The sequence below is a fragment of the Podarcis vaucheri genome, assembly GCF_965113315.1.
Source record: "Podarcis vaucheri genome assembly, chromosome: 3".
NCBI classification, from domain to species: Eukaryota; Metazoa; Chordata; class Lepidosauria; order Squamata; family Lacertidae; genus Podarcis; species Podarcis vaucheri.
The window spans coordinates 33,313,677-33,333,886 of NC_138761.1; the positions used below are offsets into that span (position 1 = coordinate 33,313,677).

At 44.3% G+C, this 20,210-nt stretch overlaps 1 protein-coding gene across 1 annotated transcript; it reads right to left on the reverse strand.

Annotated features, from left to right (window-relative positions):
• Window positions 1-336: 336 nt before the first annotated feature.
• Window positions 337-8,050, reverse strand: SDE2 (SDE2 telomere maintenance homolog). The gene is made up of 7 exons (XM_082214866.1): window positions 7,879-8,050; window positions 6,675-6,792; window positions 6,006-6,117; window positions 4,481-4,650; window positions 2,985-3,096; window positions 1,736-2,096; window positions 337-1,018 (listed from the first exon to the last, which is right to left on the reverse strand). The coding sequence occupies exons 1-7, from the start codon at window positions 7,984-7,986 to the stop codon at window positions 803-805; spliced, it is 1,197 nt and encodes a 398-aa protein (XP_082070992.1). The 5' UTR covers window positions 7,987-8,050; the 3' UTR covers window positions 337-802.
• Between the last annotated feature and the right edge of the window lie 12,160 nt (window positions 8,051-20,210).

Below are 20,210 nucleotides of genomic sequence, written 5' to 3' on the forward strand. Positions count from 1 at the left end.
GTCAAACTATGGTTATGCAGGTCATTTAGCCCATGGAGAATTTTCACAGAAGGAAGTACACCACTTTGCCTATTTCTAGTTACAGATGAATTAAGGTTTTATTTATGAAATTAGTAGGCCTTGGCATATCTGGTGTTTGTCAGCAGTTAACTGAAACCTCAGCATTGGCTTGTGAAAAACATCCAAACAATGTTTGTTCCCAAAATGGGCTTGCTACTATAATAGATGTTGCCTGGAAGGGCGCGCTGCCCCAGGTTGATGAGTAACAGCTCTCACATGTTTGTCGGTATCCTTGCAACAAGTATTGCATTAAAAACACCAGTCGCAAACATGAAATCAGCTTTGAGAAGATTCAACCCACAGTCCGTAGCTTTGGCTTTTATTAACTATTCATACAACCACATACAGCATTTCTTTCCTATCATTCATTTTCTTCTGTATCACCCAATGCCATTCTTAGAATTTTATTTTTATTTTTAAACAACTTTATAGCATTTAAAACATTTGCCACTCCCTACTCTTAGGAAACAGGCTTCAACGAAAAAAAACAAAAACAAACATGGCATCTTGCTATGATCTTGCTATGATCTTGTTGTGCAAAAGCTATCGGGACTTGCACAAAAAAGGCAACAATGAGTCAGCAGGCAAAAACTTTCACTCCCCCCCCCCCAAGTTACTCATATAAGAACTGTATTTAAAGATTGAACAAATTTGCCTCTTCTTTCCTGGAAAAGAGATCACTATACAAAATCAGCAGAATATGAAGAATCTTGAAAAATTAAAAAAAACAGAGTTTTAAAAATTATTTCTTTTTCCCTTTTGAAGGCTTAGCAAACAAAGCAGGATCTATCTGATCTCTCGGCAGACCCCTCACTGAGAAAAGCCGTGCTGCTCTTTCCTGCAGGGTGCCCCCACATTTCAGTCCCAAAGCCGTCAGCTCAAACTTCAGCTTGTCCAGTCCTATGGCTTCCAGTTCAGCAACAGAGTTGAAATCCAAAAGATCTATTGTTGAAGTCTCCTAACAAAAAACAAAGGGAAACAGGCAGTGTTTTAAATGTGTGCCATGAATACCCAAAGAGACAAAAAGCTTTTCAGCAAAAAGGAAATGGGAAAAACAACTACATGTTTTCAATCTGGGATATTGCAGTCATCTAACATGGTGCGTGTTGAGTTTAAGTTATAGGAGCATCCTTACAGGACTCAAAAATCCTGTATATATGTTTCAATTTAACCAAAGAGGTTCTGTGGCAGGGTTGGGCAACCTATGGCCCTCCAGATGTTGTTAGATGATGTTGTCAGATGTTGTTTGCTCCAGCCAATGGGAGTTGCAGCCCAGCAACTTCTGGAGGGCCACACTTTCTCCACCCCGATCTATGGTTAAGAGTTGTTGTTGTTTAGTCGTTTAATCATGTCCAACTCTTCGTGACCCCATGGACCAGAGCAGCCCAATAAATGGGACAGCATTTTTCTCAGGGCCCAGCTGAAAGTGTGTGTGAGTGTGAGTGTAGGTCAGCAGAATCTACTGAAAAATAAATTAAATAAATAACAATAGCCACCACCATCCTACTCTCCCACTCCCAAAAATGTATCTGGAAGGATGAGACATGACATTGCAATCATCACACTGTGAGTGAAAACAGAAGCTAGGGGAAATGGTAGCAAGTTGCATTTATATATTTATATATATATATATACACATACACCTCTAATCAGACATAATAAGCATCATACTTACTGTGCTCTGTAACTGGCTCACAGGTTCCTGCGGATCTGAGGCATGCGCCTGATCTCTGTCCTTTGTTGACCTGGCGGTTTCATGTTTCTCAATAGCTGCAGTTTCAGTGATAGGTGGATCCTCTACCAGATCCTTTTTAGCACCCTTCCCTTCTTCTTGCAAAATCTCAGCTGCATCAGAGGCTGAAGAGCAGCTTCTGGAATCCTCGGAACTGCTGGGACACTGTTCTGTACTTTCCACCATCTTCACGCGGTTGCCAGATGACACTGTGCAACTTCCTGATGTGCCAGGTGAGTCGTCATCTTCACTGCTACTGCTGTCTTGTGAACTGTCAGGGTCCTCCAAACCTTCCACCCCCAACCTGCCACAATCAATGAAAATCCATTTTTAAAAAGTGTGTGTTTTAACAAATAGCATCAGCAAAGCACAGAGGTTTGGCAATTTGCCCAAAGGCCTTTTGCCTCAACAACTATGAAAAGAACACAAGTTCTGGCAATGTAGAACACATTTTCCTACCCAATTTCATATACAGAAGCTGAGGGTACTGGTAACTGGATCTTACTTCAGCATCCTTCACTGTACCTGAAGGCAGCAGGCTAGCTTACGGGGTGCAGGATAGGCTGCATGGGACACCAACCCACTCACTACCCCCTCAACATCTGCCACCTGAGGCAACCAAGTAGGGCCAGTCCTAACAATGGAATTAATGCAAGACCAATTCCAGTGAAGCTCTTGCAGTACTAAAATTCCATAGAAGTAACTGAACATCACGGTAATGGTGCAACTCTTTCTAAAAGTAGAGTAGAAAGTCAGAGACCATAAGCGCCCAAACAAGCACGAAACTGCCAACACACTGTTCCCACCCAATTCCAAGGGGCTCATTCAATTACTCTGCTGAAACCATGGAGCTCTGCCACCTTGAATACTTACACAGAATATTGCTGTAATAAGCTGCCTTCTAGTTTATCTGCTGCATTCTGTAGTGAACTTAAAGGGTTCAACGTGCTGAGCTGTTGTAGAGGATTGCTATGAAATGGTTATTCATTTGGATCCAATGGATTACTTGCAAGCAGAGGCAGTGAGAAACCTAATTTCACGAGCAGAACAGTGCTTATGGTTCTTAGGATCCATGCCACTGTATTTACGCCCACCTGCTCCCTTTTAAAGGAAGCAATTCTGTTCCTTTTCCTTACAATCTTTATTCATGCACCTTCTCATCTAGTTAAAAGGATCAAACTGCAATGCTCACCAAAAGCACTTCTTCTTCTTCTCAGACGTGGCTCCCTTTTCAGAATCAGCCGGCCGTTTCCGGCTCTCACTGCTCTCTGGCGAGACCATTGTGCTAGAAGACGCTTGCATGCCTGAAAAGGAGCAAAAACAGTCAACTCTTCCTTCTCCATTTAATCCCTGGCATTTCAAATCAAACACAGACAAAGACATAATAAAAAAACAGGTATGAGAATTAAGAAATGAAAGTACAATTTCTATTTCTCTCTAATTTCCCACTAAATGGGAGTTTCGTTTAGCTTACTTTTCAGCTCTGACAATGTTATTTAAGGCATCACCAGTACTCAGTGCAGATGATAGCAAACCATAGTGGTTAGTGTTGAATTGGAACATGGGTGACCAGGGTTCAAATCGCCACTCAACCATTAATCTCACTGGATGATGCTGGGCCAGTTGCCTTTCTCAGCCTAACCTGCCCACAAGGTTGCTGCAATGATAAAATGGAGAGGGGGAGAACTGGTGACCTTGAACTCCTTGGGAGAAAAGGTGGGATAGAAATATAACAAAATCAATAATTTGAAAATCCCGTTTGCTTTGCATTTTATTGCTCTTCCACAGAGTAATCGGGGGGGGGGGAGTGTTCCACTAAATTCTCAGAGCAGCCTTTTAAAATTTATCGAAATCCAACTATCAAAATAAACACCAAGGAATTTAATTTTCAGCAGCCATTTTCCCAAACGTTTTCATCACAAGGCAATGATATCATTGAACCAATCTGCATGCCGAGGTGCCATTCCAAGGCCCGCAGAGGACTGCCACAAATAAGAGGGTTCAATTTCACTTAGATTGTTCACAGACCCCAGAGTTCAAACTCATAAGGTTCTACAAACTGTTCTCTGTGCCTGCAGGTTGTCTTGCAAGTCACGATGATTCCGAAGCAGCTAATCCAGTGACAGCAAGGAGGACACCATGGCAATCCCTGCATGGTCAGAGCCACTGTAACAGAGCAGCTCAGTCACTGAGAGGTAGTGATCATGAGAGGTCAGTGACTGGGAAGTGGACCTAGACTTGCCTTCAGCAGAACTCCATGAACTGGATGCTGATGCAGGCAGAAGAGGAAGGAGGCACGTTTCGGCAACCCCACATTCCACCCGCTGAAAATCTGCTTTGGAGGGTTGGGTAAACCCTTTCCCCTCCCTGGGACAGTGAGGGAGGTGGAATGGAAGCTACAGGAGAAGAGGAAAATCACTGACAATTCTCTTTTCTCTTCTGCCCACAGGAGCATCCAGTAAGCAGAGTGAGAGACACCTTTGGATCATAGTCCCACCTATAACGGAAGAAAACTTTCTATTCAAGGAGAGAGCTGTCCAACCCAGAGGTTGAAAATTCAAGGCAAATACACAGGCACACGCTTCAACACCAGACCATCATAATGACAAGCTATTTAGCTGCAACTAAATAAGGGCCCAATTGAGATGTGCAATCCAGCATAACGACCAATGCTGCTCTCTGTGCTACCTTTGAGAACGGAATCCTCTAGCCTTTCTGCCATCTCGTGACACTGCTGCTGGTAGTCTGGGTTTGTGAAAAAGTGTTTCGGCTCTGCAAGTTTGCGCTTCAGTCTTTCCACACGCCTTTGCTCCTTGTCCGCTTCACGTTCCGCTTGCTGCTTCACCCATTCGGCCATTCTGTTAAGAGAGTAAAAGCCACATGACACTACATGCACTTTCAGGCGTCCACTCTGCCATTAGCTTGATAGCTTCAGATCAAGCACTCTTTCTGCCTACTGCTGGGAGGAAAAGCTCTGGGTGGAACAGGACAGAAGATGAGTCTGCTGATCAGACCAACAGCCCATCTAGTCCAGCACCCAGTTCTTGCACTGGCTGGCCAGATGCCTGTGGGAAGCCTGCAAGCTGGACATGAGTCTGCCCACCTGCAATTAAGAGTGTCAGGAGATCAGGCCAATGGTCCATATAGTTCATCATCCTGTTCTCACAGTGGCCAACCAGATGATTGTGAGAAACCCGCAAGCAGGATTCAAGCACAGGAGCACTCTTTCCCTCCTATGGTTTCCAGCAACTTTTATTCAAAAGCATCGCTGCCTCCAACTGTGGGGAAAGAGCACAACCATCATGCCTAGTAGCCTTGCCTTCCATGAGTTTGTCTAATCTTCATTCAAAGCCATCCAAGTTGGTGGCCACTACTGGGGATGAGTTCCTTAGTTTAACCATGTTAAACAGTGAGTGTTAAAAACTCCCATCTTCCTACAAAACACAAGAAAACACTTTCATTTGCTTCCTTCCAAAACACATTAAAAATTACTTTTGTCTTTATTAATTGATGGGGTTTGGCAGGGGTCACTGTCAATGAGACACCAGAAAGGAAAATAAAAATCCTCCAGATGTTTAACTACTGCAGAGAAAGCCAGGAAGGGTAAATACATGCCTTGTCCACGAAAGTTATTTTAAGTAGCATATTTCTAGTTTGCCCTTCACAAGAGCAGAAATATGTAAAATTAACAGTTGAAACCAACTGGAGAGCCAGTGTGGTGTAGTGGTTAAGAGCGGTAGTCTTGTAATCTGGGGAACCGGGTTCGCGTCTCCGCTCCTCCACATGCAGCTGCTGGGTGACCTTGGGCCAGTCACACTTCTCTGAAGTCTCTCAGCCCCACTCACCTCACAGAGTGTTTGTTGTGGGGGAGGAAGGGAAAGGAGAATGTTAGCCGCTTTGAGACTCCTGAAGGGGAGTGATAAAGCGGGATATCAAATCCAAACTCTTCTACTCTTCTTCAAAGTTCAAGCCAGACCAATCAAACTTCAGGCAGGAATAAAAATCCCACAATACTCATCTCAGGCTCACTCCTAGCATTTGTTCTGCAATTCTACATGTGTTGCTCACCTCCTTATATATAATGTAATAAGGGCATCTGAAGGGGCTAACTGCTTTAACCAACCTTGAAAATAAGCACACTAGCCTGCAAAAAAAAAATTACTAGTCTGCATTTCTGTGGAGAGGAATTTTCTGTGAGAAATAAATGACTCACGCTTTTTCATGGTTAACATCTCGAAGTCTCCTTCCACTAAGATCTCTGCAAGCTTCTCGATTTGTTGTCTTCTCAATTTGAGCACCAAGTGCTCGGAGCATAGATCCAAAACCTAGGAGGGAATTACAAGCTGTCAGCAGCATAACGGTAAGAATAAGAGAACACTATAGCAAGATTATTTGGTAATGTAGTGTTAAACTGCAAGGATGCCTACTCAAAATCAGCCTTTTCCAACCAGATGCTGAAGCTGATGGAAGGTGTAGTCTGAAACAGGTTGACACCAGGTTGGGAAAGGCTCATCAAGACTGTGATCTCACCCTTTTGTATTTATATTTGTCTTCTTCCCACTGCTACATGCAGAAATTTAAGATAGATGTTAAGGATTTTTCACTAAGTTTATTTTGCATCTATGTAGTTAAGAAAATGTTTTGTGCTTGCACAGAATTACTCTTAGCTCAGTTACACACAGGGTAGGTTAAACATTTTAGTGTTGGCAGAAAGCAGCTCATTCTGGGAAAGCTTGAGAAACAAGGCTTGGTAGAAAACTAGACTTTGCTTTTCATAGCTACATTTACAAGCTCCTAGCAACGAAAGAAACATATTAATTTCCACTTTCAGAGTTACATAGTATTCTAATTATTTAGCACAAAGTTGCAACCGTGAACCCACCTCCTTTTCCACCACACAGCCTTGGTTCCAGGCTGTAAACAGCTCCTTCTTGTAGCACATCTTCAGAATTAACAAGTTGACCATTACACTTTATGTAGAAGTGATCTTCCGGAAGACCCTAAATACAAACAAGTCAGAAAAAATTAAACATATACTGTAGGTTGAAATGCTACAACAGTTTAATACGTAGTAACTGGCAATTAGATTATTTTCCAATCTAGTTATTTAAAACTGTATGCTGGTGAAAAGATGGATAAGAGATCTGGTTCTTTCTCTGTGTAAAGATCCAATACTTGGTGAAGTAAATGTATACAAATATGTGCAGCAGAGAACACAATATGAGTCACATCCCACTGAGTCACAAATTGGTAGTGCCACTACTAAAATTTGGAAAGATTCTGTTAACTGAATGGTAATAGATAAGACAAAAAGAAAGAAACTATGAATGCTTATAAGAAATGCTTCCAAGTCACAGAACTGTGAAACTCCATTCACCTTGAAGTCCAGAATCTGTATACTTTCTAAATGAGCTGTAAAACTATCTTTGGTCAAGAGGACTTTGGATTTAACAGGGGGACTTTAGTCTTCTTTTTATCATGTACCATTTTGTTATACTTTTAATGCTGTTACCTGCCCAAGCTCTTGGCAGGGGGCAAAACAACAACAACAGAAAACACATTTACCACGTGTTGAATTATACACCTCAAAGAATTTCCCAAATCAGTTAACATCAGCCCCATTAATAATCTCTTAACTGCTGTGCGGTACTTGACAATGACTGTCAAAAACACCACTGAGGGACTTTCTCAGTTTCCCTAGTTGGACCCTAGTTCTAAATTAGTCAAGAAAGTGGAAGATTCAGTTATGTCCGTGAGAAAAGCACCATGCTTTCGCTACGTAAGGAAAGGCACCAAATCCCTTCTCCTTGGCCCCCTACCCAGCTTTGAACGCAAAAGGGAATTATGTCAAGCTAAGCGGGGTAGCCCCTTGCCTCCAGGTGCTTTTGGGACTACAACTACCACCACCCCGAGCAACTAATTACGCTAACTGGGGGTGGGGGGTGGCGAGGGCAGTCTAACAATTCCGGGGGGTGTCCTCCCAGCTCCCGCGCCCCAACCATAAGCAACCCCGAGGGACCTCATTCCGCCCCTCGCACAGGGACCAAGACCCACCCGCTTCTTTCACACGAGCCCATTTTTTTTACCTGTACCCGGCAACGAGCGCGGAGTAAACCACAAACCGATCGATCTTCGGCCGGCAGAGGTACCGGCTGCGCTCCAGAAGCCAGCAAGTCCCGCACCCACAACGCCATTTTCGCCTTTCCTCAAGCAACACCGTCCCAAACGTCGCTCCTTCAGTTTCCCGGAAAAGACGCGCGGCCGCCGGCGCGCACCAGTGACGTAATGGACGCAAAAAGGAAGTCGGGCACTGGAAGTTCCCTGGCCAGCAGCACAGTTTCCTGGCAGCCCCCTTCCCTCCTTCCCACGTGACACGGAGGGTGGGTCTGGGAGGGATGCCTGGTGGAGGCAGATAAAGCGGGTGGGGGCTGGGAGGCAGGGTTGTAATTGGCAGGCTGTCAGGGGAAGGAGCAGGAGGCGGCGGCGGGAGCTTCATGGCGGCGCTTCAAGTGATTTACCCCTTTGGAGCGAGAGCAGGACAACAGCCCGCCTTGGTTTTTCGTTCCCTCTTGGCTGCCTCTCCGCTCATCGGCCTTCTGTCCGCACTTACAGTATTTCCAATAACCAGAAGCTTGCACGCTCTGCGGTGCGTGGAAATGCATCCGCGATGCTTTCTTGCCACGACGAGGGGGCGGGAGGGAAAGCTCCCCTGTTGTTACAGGAGTGTGCACTTCCTTTTGAAAAATGACGAGTCTTGTGCGGGGGGAGCTGAGTGGGAAATGTTGCAAGCTGGGGTGCATAGCAACATTTGCAACTCTCCTTCCCCTTATTTCGCTAGGCTTGGTATATTTTTAAAACCCGCCAAGGAGAGCTTGCCTTTCCTCCTCCTCTCCCCCCCCCACCCCCGCGCTCCTCTTCTCTCTTCCGCACGGTTTATTGTGTTCGCAAACGCCATATTCCCTGACAATGCCAGCTTGGGAGCAACGATCTGGAGAACTCCGGGGCAACGATCTGTGTCCTCTCCTCTCCCCGTCCCCCCGGCTCTCCAGGTGGTAGCATAGTAAATGCGACTGCCCATGTTACCGTGCCAGTGGCAACAGCAACGAGACAGAAGTGGCTGTGCCCGTTTCGGAGGCGATGCGCAGCCCTCGGTCTCGCAACAGCTACCGCCTCACTCCCGGCCTTTCCTCAAAAGACTTGTGCAAGCGGCGAGGAAGGGAGGGAGGAACTAAGGCAGGGGAAATTGAGACTTGAATTGCACAAGACTCCAGCAACACCACCAGGCTCCTTCAAAGCCATCCCTTTTCTACAAAGATGCAGAACATAAATATGTGCAAGAGCTCTCTCGCTTTTCCAGCTATAGGCGCGCGCGCGCACACACACACACACACACACACACACAGCGCCTGGGTCTTCAGCTTGTAAAACAAGTATGGCGCAAATCTGAACAGATCTTTTTGAAAGGGGAGTGGGAACAACCTGAAGATATGGCAGCAACCCCGAGTGGACCTCCATAATGAGTGCTTATGTCGAGGTGTGGCTGGATGTTTCATGTATGGCTCACGCTGTAGTTGAAAGCCAACCTCAAAACAATGAAGGCAGTGTTGATTCAATGCAAGGAGAAGGCCCTGTTGCACTACTAACTCAAAGCGCACTCCTCTCCAGCCAGTCTAAGGGTGCACATAAATGTCACCAGGCATTGTATAAGAGATTCACATTCTAAGGCCAAAAAAACAGCATTTCGAATCCATCCCAACGTGTCAATGTCCGCTCAAATGGGAATCATGAAAATGTAGCTTTGGATAAGGACTCTGCATAACTTGATCTGCTATTACTGTACAGAGAAACTGATGTTGTCACTATCCAGCATAGTGTGAAGGATGGTTTTGACAATAGAGATCTAATTATATGGTCTAGCAAGAAGGGTGGTAAAGCAGTTATAGTTTGAGTTTGAGACCTTGGAGATGATAATTCAATTCTAAATAAAGGCAGCATTGTGCAAGTATATGTGGGAGGTAGTCCTGTGAACTGAAATCCCTGGTTCCTAACCTCAGAAATGTAAAAGCTATTGGGGGTCTCCAGTGTGACAAGATGCATATGCTCAGGAGCTCCTTTCTGCTATTTTCATATTCTGAGGGATGATTTAGGATTTCATAACAGAGGTTGGGGTTTACCTTCTAGGCATTTTCACTGGTGTAAATGTTGACTTTGAAGTTACTTCCATGGGATGCTATCATGTTGACTGTAAAATCGGTTGGTATATGTTTTATTGCCTCCCACTCCTCAAAAAGCTCAGTTAAAAAATTGATGTTGAAATAATTAATTGAATCTAAAACCTAATTATGACAATAAATGCGCAAATGCAAATTTCAATCCATAAACATTTATTCTCCCCTCTCAGCCCATCTGACTATCTTATGAGACTATGGCTTCATGAACAATGTTTAATACAATGCTAGCTTCTAAACACAATCCAATGTGCTTGTTCTTACCCTTAGTACCCTGCATGCCTTGGGACCTGGGTATCTTAAGGATCTCCTCTGCCCATGTGTATCCCCACATGTTATCCATTCAACACTGACAGACCTGCTCCATGTGCCCCCCCCCACCAACTGAAGCTTAGCAGTGATACCTAGGAACAAGACCTCTTCAGTTGTTAAACCAACTTTATCCAGTGCCCTCCCCAGTGAGTGCCAAATGGGCCCCAACACCGTGTGCTTTCAGATGCATGACAAAAAACATTATTTATTAATACCTTTGGGATCAGTTCAGTTGATTCTAAACCGCTCTACTCCACCCCAAGTTTATTTAGGACTATTAGACCCACCTACTAGCCAGAGTCCTCTGGTGGCTTCCAATATATTTAAAATACAGTAAAATAGACAAGAGTTACAATGGGTGGTATTCAACCATGTTTTATTCAGAGTAGAACCACTGAAATTAATGACCTAACTTAGACATGTTCATTAATTTAAAAGGGTTTACTCTGAGTAAAACTTAGTTTAATAGCACCCTGTGTGTATAATCACGAAAAGGCGGCTGCTGATCTTTATCACAGCTTTTGGCTCTGTTGGCAGATGTAGGGGGTGCTGGGGGAGTAATTATGTTAGCATGCTCCCCCCTCCCACTGCCGCCCCAGTGCTCAGATATTCAAACTGCCACTCTAGAATTCAATCTCCTGGCCTGGAAATGGCTGCCAAAGGAGGCAGATGTTAGTCCTTGGCAGGCCAGGACTTCATTGCTGAGCTGCTGTCTCTTGCAGTCTATAGAGCTGGTACTAGCAGATGCAGGAAACACTGAGGAAGCAAATAGCATAGAATCAGATTTGTTGATTTGGAAGAGACCCTGAGTGATATCTAGTCCAATGCGCTGCAATGCAAGGATCTCAACTAAAGCATCCATGACAGATGGCCATCCAACCTCTGCTTAAAAGCCTTAATGAAGGAAAGTCCATCACCTTCTGAGGGGTCTGTTCCACTGTTGAACAGCTCCCACTGTCATAAAGTTCTTCCTGATGTTTAGTTGGAATCTCCTTTCTTGTGAGTTGAAGCCATTGGTTCGAGCCCAGCCTCCAGAGCAGGAGAAAACAAGTTTGCTCCATCTTCCATGTGACAGCCTTTTAGATATTTGAACGTGACTATCATACCTCCTTTCAGTCTCCTCTTTTCCAAGCTAAACATACCCAGCTCCCTCAACTGTTCCTCATAAGGTTTCTCAGATTGTGGTGCCCAGAACTGGGTGCTACTTGTCCTTTATTTCTAGGATGACAAGAAACTATTAGGGTGCACTCTTTGGGTCTGATCAGTCAACCAGCTACAAATCCATTTAACAGTTACTTCATCCAGCTCACGTTACCAGCTTCTCTGCAAGAATATCATGGGGACTTGGTTAAACGTCTTGCTGAAATCAAGACACACTACGTCCACAGCATTCCCCTGATCCACCAAGCTTGTAACACTATAAAAAAAATATATGAAATGAGATTCATCTGGCATTAGTTGTTTCTGAGAAACACATGCTGGGTCTTAGTAATCACAGCATTATTTTCTAAGTGCTCACAGACCAACCATTTAATTATCTGTTCTAAAACATTTCCTGGTGCTGACGTCAAGCTGTTGGTAGTTACCTGGGTCTTCTTCTTTCCCTTTTTTGAAGAAGGGAACAATATTCACTTACCTCCAGTTTGCAGGGACCTCACCTGTTCTCCAGTAATTCTCAAATTTATACAGAGGCTCTGATATTACATCAGCAATCTAATTTACCGTATTTTTTGCTCTATAAGACTCACTTTTTCCCTCCTGAAAAGTAAGGGGAAATGTGTGTGTATGGAGCGAATGCAGGCTGCGCAGCTATCCCAGAAGCCAGAACAGCAAGAGGGATTGCTGCTTTCACTGTGCAGCAATTTCTCTTGCTGTTCTGGCTTCTGAGATTTAGAATATTTTTTTTCTTGTTTTCCTCCTCCTAAAACTAGGTGCGTCTTGTGGTCTGGTGCGTCTTATAGAGCGAAAAATACGGTAGTGCCCTTGGGCACAACTCATCAGGCCTTAGGCCTAGAGATTTGAATTAATTTAAAGTAGCTAGGTCTTCCCTTACCACCTCTTTTAATAGCTTGGGCTTCAAGTCCCTCCTTGCATCGTTTATTCTGTTCTCACCAGGTTGGCCACTGCTTTCCATTTGGGTGAAGAGAGATGCAAAGTAGGTGTTAAGTAGTTCTCCACCTTCTCTCTGTCACCCATCAGCATTTCTCAGTCTTCTCCACACAGAGGACCTACTACAGTCGTACCTTAGAAGTTGACTTCCAAAATGTTCGACTTCCAAAATGACTTCAAAAATGTTCAAAAACCAAATAATGGCTTCTGATTGGCTGCAGAAAGCTCCTGCAGCCAATCAGAAGCCGTGGAAGCCCCATCAGATGTTCAGGTTCCAAACAAACGTTCACAAACCAGAACAACCATTTCCAGGTTTGTGACGTTCGGAAGCCAAAACGTCCAAGTTCCAGGGCATTCGGGATCCAAGGTACGACTGTGCTGTACTTGCTTATTCTTCATCTTAGTTTGAACATAGCTGAGGAAACTGTTATTATTTTTAACCTCTCTTACAAGCCTGAGCTAATTCTGAGCTTTGGCCTGCCTGACCTTCCCCCTGCAACTGTTGGATATTTGTATATACTTTTCCTTCATGATTCCCCCCTTCCATTTTTTATATATGTCCTTAAATAGTGGCTATGTCCGGGAAATTCTGGACGTATGGCAACCTTATTGTACCTACTTGGATCAGAAGGAGAGGATTGTATTCAGTGGACTTATAAGACTTTGCAACCTCCCCCCTAGTCCAGCGATGAGAAAGCTCAGGCTCATGGGACCTCCACTAATTGCTAATATGCCACCCAGTCTAATTCAGGGCGTTGAGATGAGCCTATAAAACTCCATAATGAACTAGAACCTAAATACATGCAGGAAAACATCTGCGTATATCAATCTTCAGCTCCAACCTGCTGCGGACACATTTATTGTCTCTTGTCCTTTCACTTGAAGATACATATGGCACCTTCACTAGTGGGTTTTCATCACTGACTTGCCTTTTCAAACAGGCCTTGCCTGGGGGGGGGGGAATTGAGTGCAGTTGTTTGGTGAGACCAATTAAAATTGAAGTGTTCTGGATGACATGCAATGAGGTCCACTCACTTAACAGAAATTCAGCTGCATGACAGTACCTCCAATTTCTTTTATCCCCCCCTCCAGCCCCCTCACACACCCCAAATTTGCTTGAGAATGTCTCCCAACCCTCTGGAACAGATTTAGGAGTCATGGGATGTTGCAGAGCTGGAGAGTAAACCACTATTGCGTGTACGTATGCTTGCTTGCGCTACATTGGACCTTACCTTTCATTTGCTGTAGGAATGCAGATGTTGCTATTGGTGTAATTATTTTATGACTGTTTTGATTGTTTTAATATAAATATTGTAGATCACCCAGTGATCTTGACAAAAATAGAGGTTACACAATGAAATAAACATATCAGGTTTAAAAGAAACCTGGAAGAAATTAATATGTGGAACTCACTGCCACTGGTTCAGAAAAGAACTAAACACATGCATGAATCATAGGAAAAACAGCAGTTGCTGGTTAAATATATCTGCACACATCTGGAAAAAAATTTGGGAATTTTAATTCTTCCTTGATTTGGAGGAAAGACCCATAGGTAGGTGTGTAACCACCAGGTTCTATGTGGGGTTAGGCACAACTAACTGCATAGGAAATAATCCTCACTGAACTAAACATGCATAGGATCAGATTGCACTATCCTAGCCTGTTTTTGCATTTGAACTCGTCGTTCATGTTTATTCTACCATCACATGGGTTTATTTATTTTCCCCTGCGGCGCTTAAATACATTGTATTGCAATCAGCCCCGCACATCTGGAACAGGCAGCTGTCACTATTTCTGGTGGTGACAGATCTGTCTCTGAGGCTGCGCTGGCTGACTTGACTTCTGGAGGCCAGTGCACAAAAGGAAACTCCTTTTCTCAATTATTAATAGCTCAAAGGAAAGAGGCCGCATCGCCGCAGAAGAAGCAACTTCCACCCTGGGAAGATTTCTCTGCTAAAAATGGAGGTGAAATCTTTTGGTGATGGGTCCTTTCCCGCTCCTGCAAAACGAGCCAGCTTCTCGCCCTTTGCTGGGAAACCTAATAACAGCGTTCAGGTTGCAGGCCGCATGCAACCTCACACTGTTCAGCCTGAGTTTCAAGGGCAAAACTCAAGTGAACGCTCGCCTGGCCGCGAGCCTGTCAGCCATGGCCTCTCCCCGCTGTGTGGCAAAGCGGCAGCTCGCTGCAAAGCTAACAAGGCGCCTGCGCGGGAGCAGCAGCCGTAGGCCCGGAGCAGCCATGAAACGGGAAGCTCCGCCCAAGCTGATAGCCATATATGGCAACTAGGCCCTCGGGGGTGACGTCATGGGCTCGCTGAACTCTAATATGGGGCAGGTTTTCTCCTGAATGACTGGCTGCCAGGCAGTCGGGAAAGACGCCTCTAGGAGCTTTTGACAGCTTCGCTGCAGAGGTCAGCCAAGGGGAGGAAACGAGGGGCCTGCAGACTGGGAGAGAAGTCTGCCTGCGGAAGGGGGATCTCGACTAGAGGTACCCCCTCGATGGCTGCAAAGGAAAATCACGTTGCCTGACAATAGGAGGAAAGGAGCTCCACTCACAGGCAGCCTGAGAGCTGTAGTGGGATGTCCTCCCACAGGAATCCTTCTATTTTTAAATCTCACTCTTTACTACAGCTTTACTATGAGCATAAAAAGCAGAGCAGGGACTGCAGCAAGCAAATCTAAGACCGACGTTCTCCTAAGCATAATCAAATTTCGCTGAAATCAGTAGGCTTTCTAAGTAGATCAGGATGGAAGGCATACTGTTTTTACAAAGTGGGTTTCCACCATCACTAATAAAAAGCTACCGAGGAAAGTGGAATGCAAAAGGAAAAAGGCTAACAAACAGCTCTGGCTGACCCAACTGTCTGTGCAGGGGGCCTTCAAGAAGCTGCAGCTCTCTTTTATTTTGGTGCATTTAAACCATTATCCTCAAGTGCAAAGATGTTAATTCAAGCTGCCCCCCAATTTATTTATTTGTTACAGTCATCAACTTGCACACCTTTTCAATTAATGCATTTGTGATCAATTTCAAAGAAGAAATGGTTGGTGTGTTTAGAGATAAAATTTATTATGTCATAAACTCTTGTGGTCTACAGACCACTTCCTCAGATGCAAAAATGCTTTTACTGTAATAAATGAATAACCATACAGCCCTCTACATATTTACTCAGAAGCAAGTCTCTCGTAGTTTAATAGAATTTACGCCCTTGTAACTACACTCTTTACTGCAGCTTAAAACTGCAATTGCACAATCCTAGACATGTCTACTCAGAGGTAAGTCTTATTAAGTCCAACAGGGATTTCTCCTGGGAAAATCAGGATTATAGCCAAACTCTATGAGGACTACAGAATTTTGTTTTGTTTTGCAGCAACAGACTAACAGGACTACCTGTTTAGATGTTAGTCAGGAGATGTTACCTTACTTAACTTCGAAATATTTTTACATGTAAACACTATAAATTTTATTTGGTTTAGTAATGGTGGAATAGACAGGGCATCTCTAAGGTTACTTACAGTTGTCTACCTCCCTTTCTAGCTCTGAAGGAGGGCTGGAGCTCATCCCTGACATGCTCCTCCACCTCTGAGGTACTTGGAACACCTCCACAGCACAGGCTAGTCCTCCTAATCTTGGAGTTGGGAAGCTGGGACATTCCTGTCATCACACCACATTTCGGATGTGCTCCAAGCATCTCCGCAGTCCAGCATGACATAAATGATCCCCATCCTGAGCACTGTTTGTGGACTCCTTGTTCAGCAGCACCTTTCACAGAAGGGTTGCAGTAGCCCATGCATTATAATGTGCATTCTTAGATTAATTCTTTAAAGCTGTATTACCTGAGAATACATTTTTCCATCTTAAGCTACTATGACATCATGCTAGGTGACAAAAATGTAATTAAATCAAGTGTGTTGATAGGCTTCTGCTCTCTGACATTAAAGTGTGCAGGAACATTGTGCTACACTACTGCAGATGGAAGGATGGAAGGATATATGGCTTTTACATCAATATTATTTCAAGTCAACTGAATCTTTTCCAGTCAGGAATCAGTTTCTCAGCCTTATTTATTAACCAGTTCTGGATAACTCTTCAATGTGCTTTTGAAATTCCACATCGTTTATCTCCACAACAGCCCTGTAAGCCAGCTGAAATTGAGGGAAATGAAACTTGCCCTGGACCACAGAGCTAAGTACTGTAGATATTTGAATGTGGGTCTCTCACACCTCAAAACAACATTTCAGGCAATGCAATACACTGACCAGCACTGTCTTGATGGAAAACAGCATTCTTGCCTTATCCCAGGTCAAACTACTGTATTGGTCCATCTACCTCAGAATGGTCAATTCTGACAGGCAATGGTTCTCCAGTCTTGAGCAGAGCTATTTCAAATCACCTGTTACCTAATCCTTTTATTTTAAATAGGAGATGCCAAGAATTAAGCCTGGGACCTTCTGCCAATAAGACAGGGGTCAACCATCTTTTTGTGTGGGCCATTGAGTTGTGGCATAACACAAAATGGCTGCCACATGGGCACAGCATAGCACAAAATGGCTGCTGTAGAGGTGTAGCATAGCACAAAAAGGCTGTCAGATCTAAAAGAGTAAAAAGGGACAGGTCCACAAAATGGTACATGTATGCATCAGTGTGGGTGAAAGAACCTACATCAGCCATTACTACACTCACTAACAGAGAGAAGCTCTTTGCACCTCTCCATTATTCAGAAGGTGAGTGGGTGTTCAGTACTGGAATGACATGAAATGTTTAAGGCAGGTGTTCAGTGTAGGAGAGACCCAGTCAGTGCAAACAGAAACAGAGCTGGAAGAGCAAACATCCTCGCATACATTGTGGGTTTTTTAAGGGGTATTTACTGAGGCCTTTTGCAGGTGCCATGGGAGGTAGTGGCAGGCACACTGGTGCCTAAGGGCACCACGTTGGTGATTCCTTGAAGGTATCTGCTCTACTACTGAACTAGTCTAACCCAGGCATGCAGACTCTGGAAAAATATTGGCGTGGAGGGGCTGACATCGTGCACAACATCACACCCAGATATTGTGTGTGACGCTCAGATGCCTGATGCGACAGTGTTGCGTGTTACGTCCAGGCGTCACACAGCAGCTTGGCTTCCATAACCAGCAACTCCTCCGTCTCCTGCCATTGCCATGGGCTGCTTCCCTTCCACTGCAGCAAGAGGAGGCGCCACCACATTCCTGGCTTGTGCAATCGTGCAAAGCCTCAACATTGTGCACAACAGTGTCGTGTTTGGGCATTGCGCCCAGACAAACATTGAGGGGGCAAAGCCCCCCTGCTAACAAATATTGGGGGGGGGTCAAAGGGGTTCAGCCCCTAGGAGTCAGCACCCCTGGTCTAACCTCATCAATGGACATAGGCCTGAGACATTATTTATATGAAGTTAGCATATACACAAGTAGTAGTAGTAGTTCAAGGACTGAATGGCAAAATGATCTATAGACTGGATACATAGTTAACATTTTGCATTGCAATGTAGTTTTATTGCTATGAACAGGGTCGGTTCCAGGTTTGAGGGTCCTCAGCAGCACTATCCTGGTGGCTTACCCTGAAAAGCAGGAAACTTGTGTCTGCTACCACTTTCCTCAGTGCCTCTCTAGTAAGAGTCTGGCAGTTTGGCTTACTAAGGCAGGGACAGAGTCAGGCAGCAGCTTACCCTGGAACTGCTGAGCTAAAACAGCTGCAATATCACCATCTTTATTACCCTATGGATGGTAACTGTCCAGCTTGGGGGAGGGGGACTAATTTAAACAAATTAAAAGTAATGATGGCACTAACCCTGAATGGGTTCCAGCATTTGCTCCTCTGTGCTGGGCACTGACATGGGGCTGGACTACAAAACTCTGTATGTGGTTTCATTCAGTGGATACGCTGGGTTCAGATACCATTTGAGCTACTTAAATCTCAACCTCTCAGCAATCTGCTCCATTGGATGGAGTCCTATTTTGATCTCCACCTTTTAGATCCGGGGTAAGGAACCTTATTCTGCTCAAAGGTGGCATTCTTTTTGTTCTGAGGCTATGTGCCAGTGGTGGGACAGATGAAAAAGTGGGTAGAGCAAAAGCTATGACTCTTACCTTTGTATAGAGTAGACTACATTCAAACCCTCCCAAAAGGCAAGTAAGAGACATTATCAAGGATAGATTCCAGTCAAGCACATGAGGGTGGTTCGAAAACAAGGCCAGTGAGGGATGTGGTCGTATGTGGTCTAGGAAGGGGGCACAATCCTGTAAGAGTCCTATGGACTAGAAGGGCCTGTGGGGGCCACATTCAGCTTGTGGGCCTGAGGTTCTCAACTCCTGCTTTAGATGCTTTTACTTGTGGCTTCTTTCCTATATTGAGGAAACTTCTGGGTGTCCTTGGGCAAGTCATATTATCTCACCCTGACTCACCTTATCTTGCCTGTTAAATCATAGTAGCAATAGTAATGGTTCTGCATTTCACATAATTTTTGTGAAGATTAGCAAGGATGACATGCCAATGAGTCACTACCAACAATATACAAATAGTATTATTAAAAAAAAAAAATCTCAGCAGTGAAATATAAATGTGGAGGATGTTTCGCTTTTGGTTTTGTTTTTTAGCTCAGGGTTTCTGAGAAGAGAGATTACACTCACACCCTGAAAGCAGACTCTGAAAGTCTGGCTCTGCTGACTGGCCAAAATAATAGTCAGGCATCTGATATTTACAGCCAGTCCAGGCAATCTGGAGGGTTCATATTGTCTGCCAATCACAAGAACTGATGTTGCACAAACCTCTTCCCTTCTCTACCTTCTCTCATAGTAGTTTGTGGTAATTTACTAGCCTCAGACACAAAGATACTATTGCCTGCCATGGCAATCTCTAAGTAGTGCAAGATTCCAGGGGTTCCAGACAATTACCTAGGACTCATGTTTCCTTTTGGAATGTGGCCCAGCAGAGACTGTGGTGTCTTTATGATATATGGTTTATTTACAAATATATACAACTTGAGCCTACAGTGGAGGGGTTCACCGCATTAACACCCAAGGGTCTTGCTTGTCTCTGGCTGCAGTCTTGGATTCAAACAGAAATCAAACACTGCTCTCAAATATTGTTCTGACTCTCTCTCTAGCTTGCTGCTTTCCTACTAGGTGATACCACTCCAACTTTCAACTCTAAACTCTGGCTTTGTCCTTCTAACTAACTGAGGGCTTTGCGAGCTGACTGGGGGAAGGGACCCATCCATTTGTCATCTCACACAGAGCTCCTTTCCTTTGTCTCTCTTAATGGCTGTCACCTCAACACAGAAGAGAAGAAGAAGAAGAGTTTGGATTTGATATCCCACTTTATCATTACCCTAAGGAGTCTCAAAGCGGCTAACATTCTCTTTTCCCTTCCTTCCCGACAACAAACACTCTGGCTTATATTTTAACACTTTCTGGAACCAGGGTTTAGAAGGGTCTTGCATACAGCCTACTTCCTTCTCCATAAACTCAGCATACCAGTCCCAGACTCAGACACAGCATTGCAGTCTCTGATATAATATATTCAAACTCAGGCAACAGAAAAATAATATTTTTATTGTAGAGTATTTTGACAAATTTACACTGCTCTACCAGCTAGGCCTCATCCAGGCTGTTTCTTTCCAGTAGTGTTAGCTTGCTTTTTGTTTTGGTTGACTGTGTGTCAGAGCAGGAAGAATTGGCAAATCCAATGTACAGCAGACTTGGAGAAGAAAACAATTGACAAAATAAGTATCCACCCCTCTTTGTTTTTGCTCTCC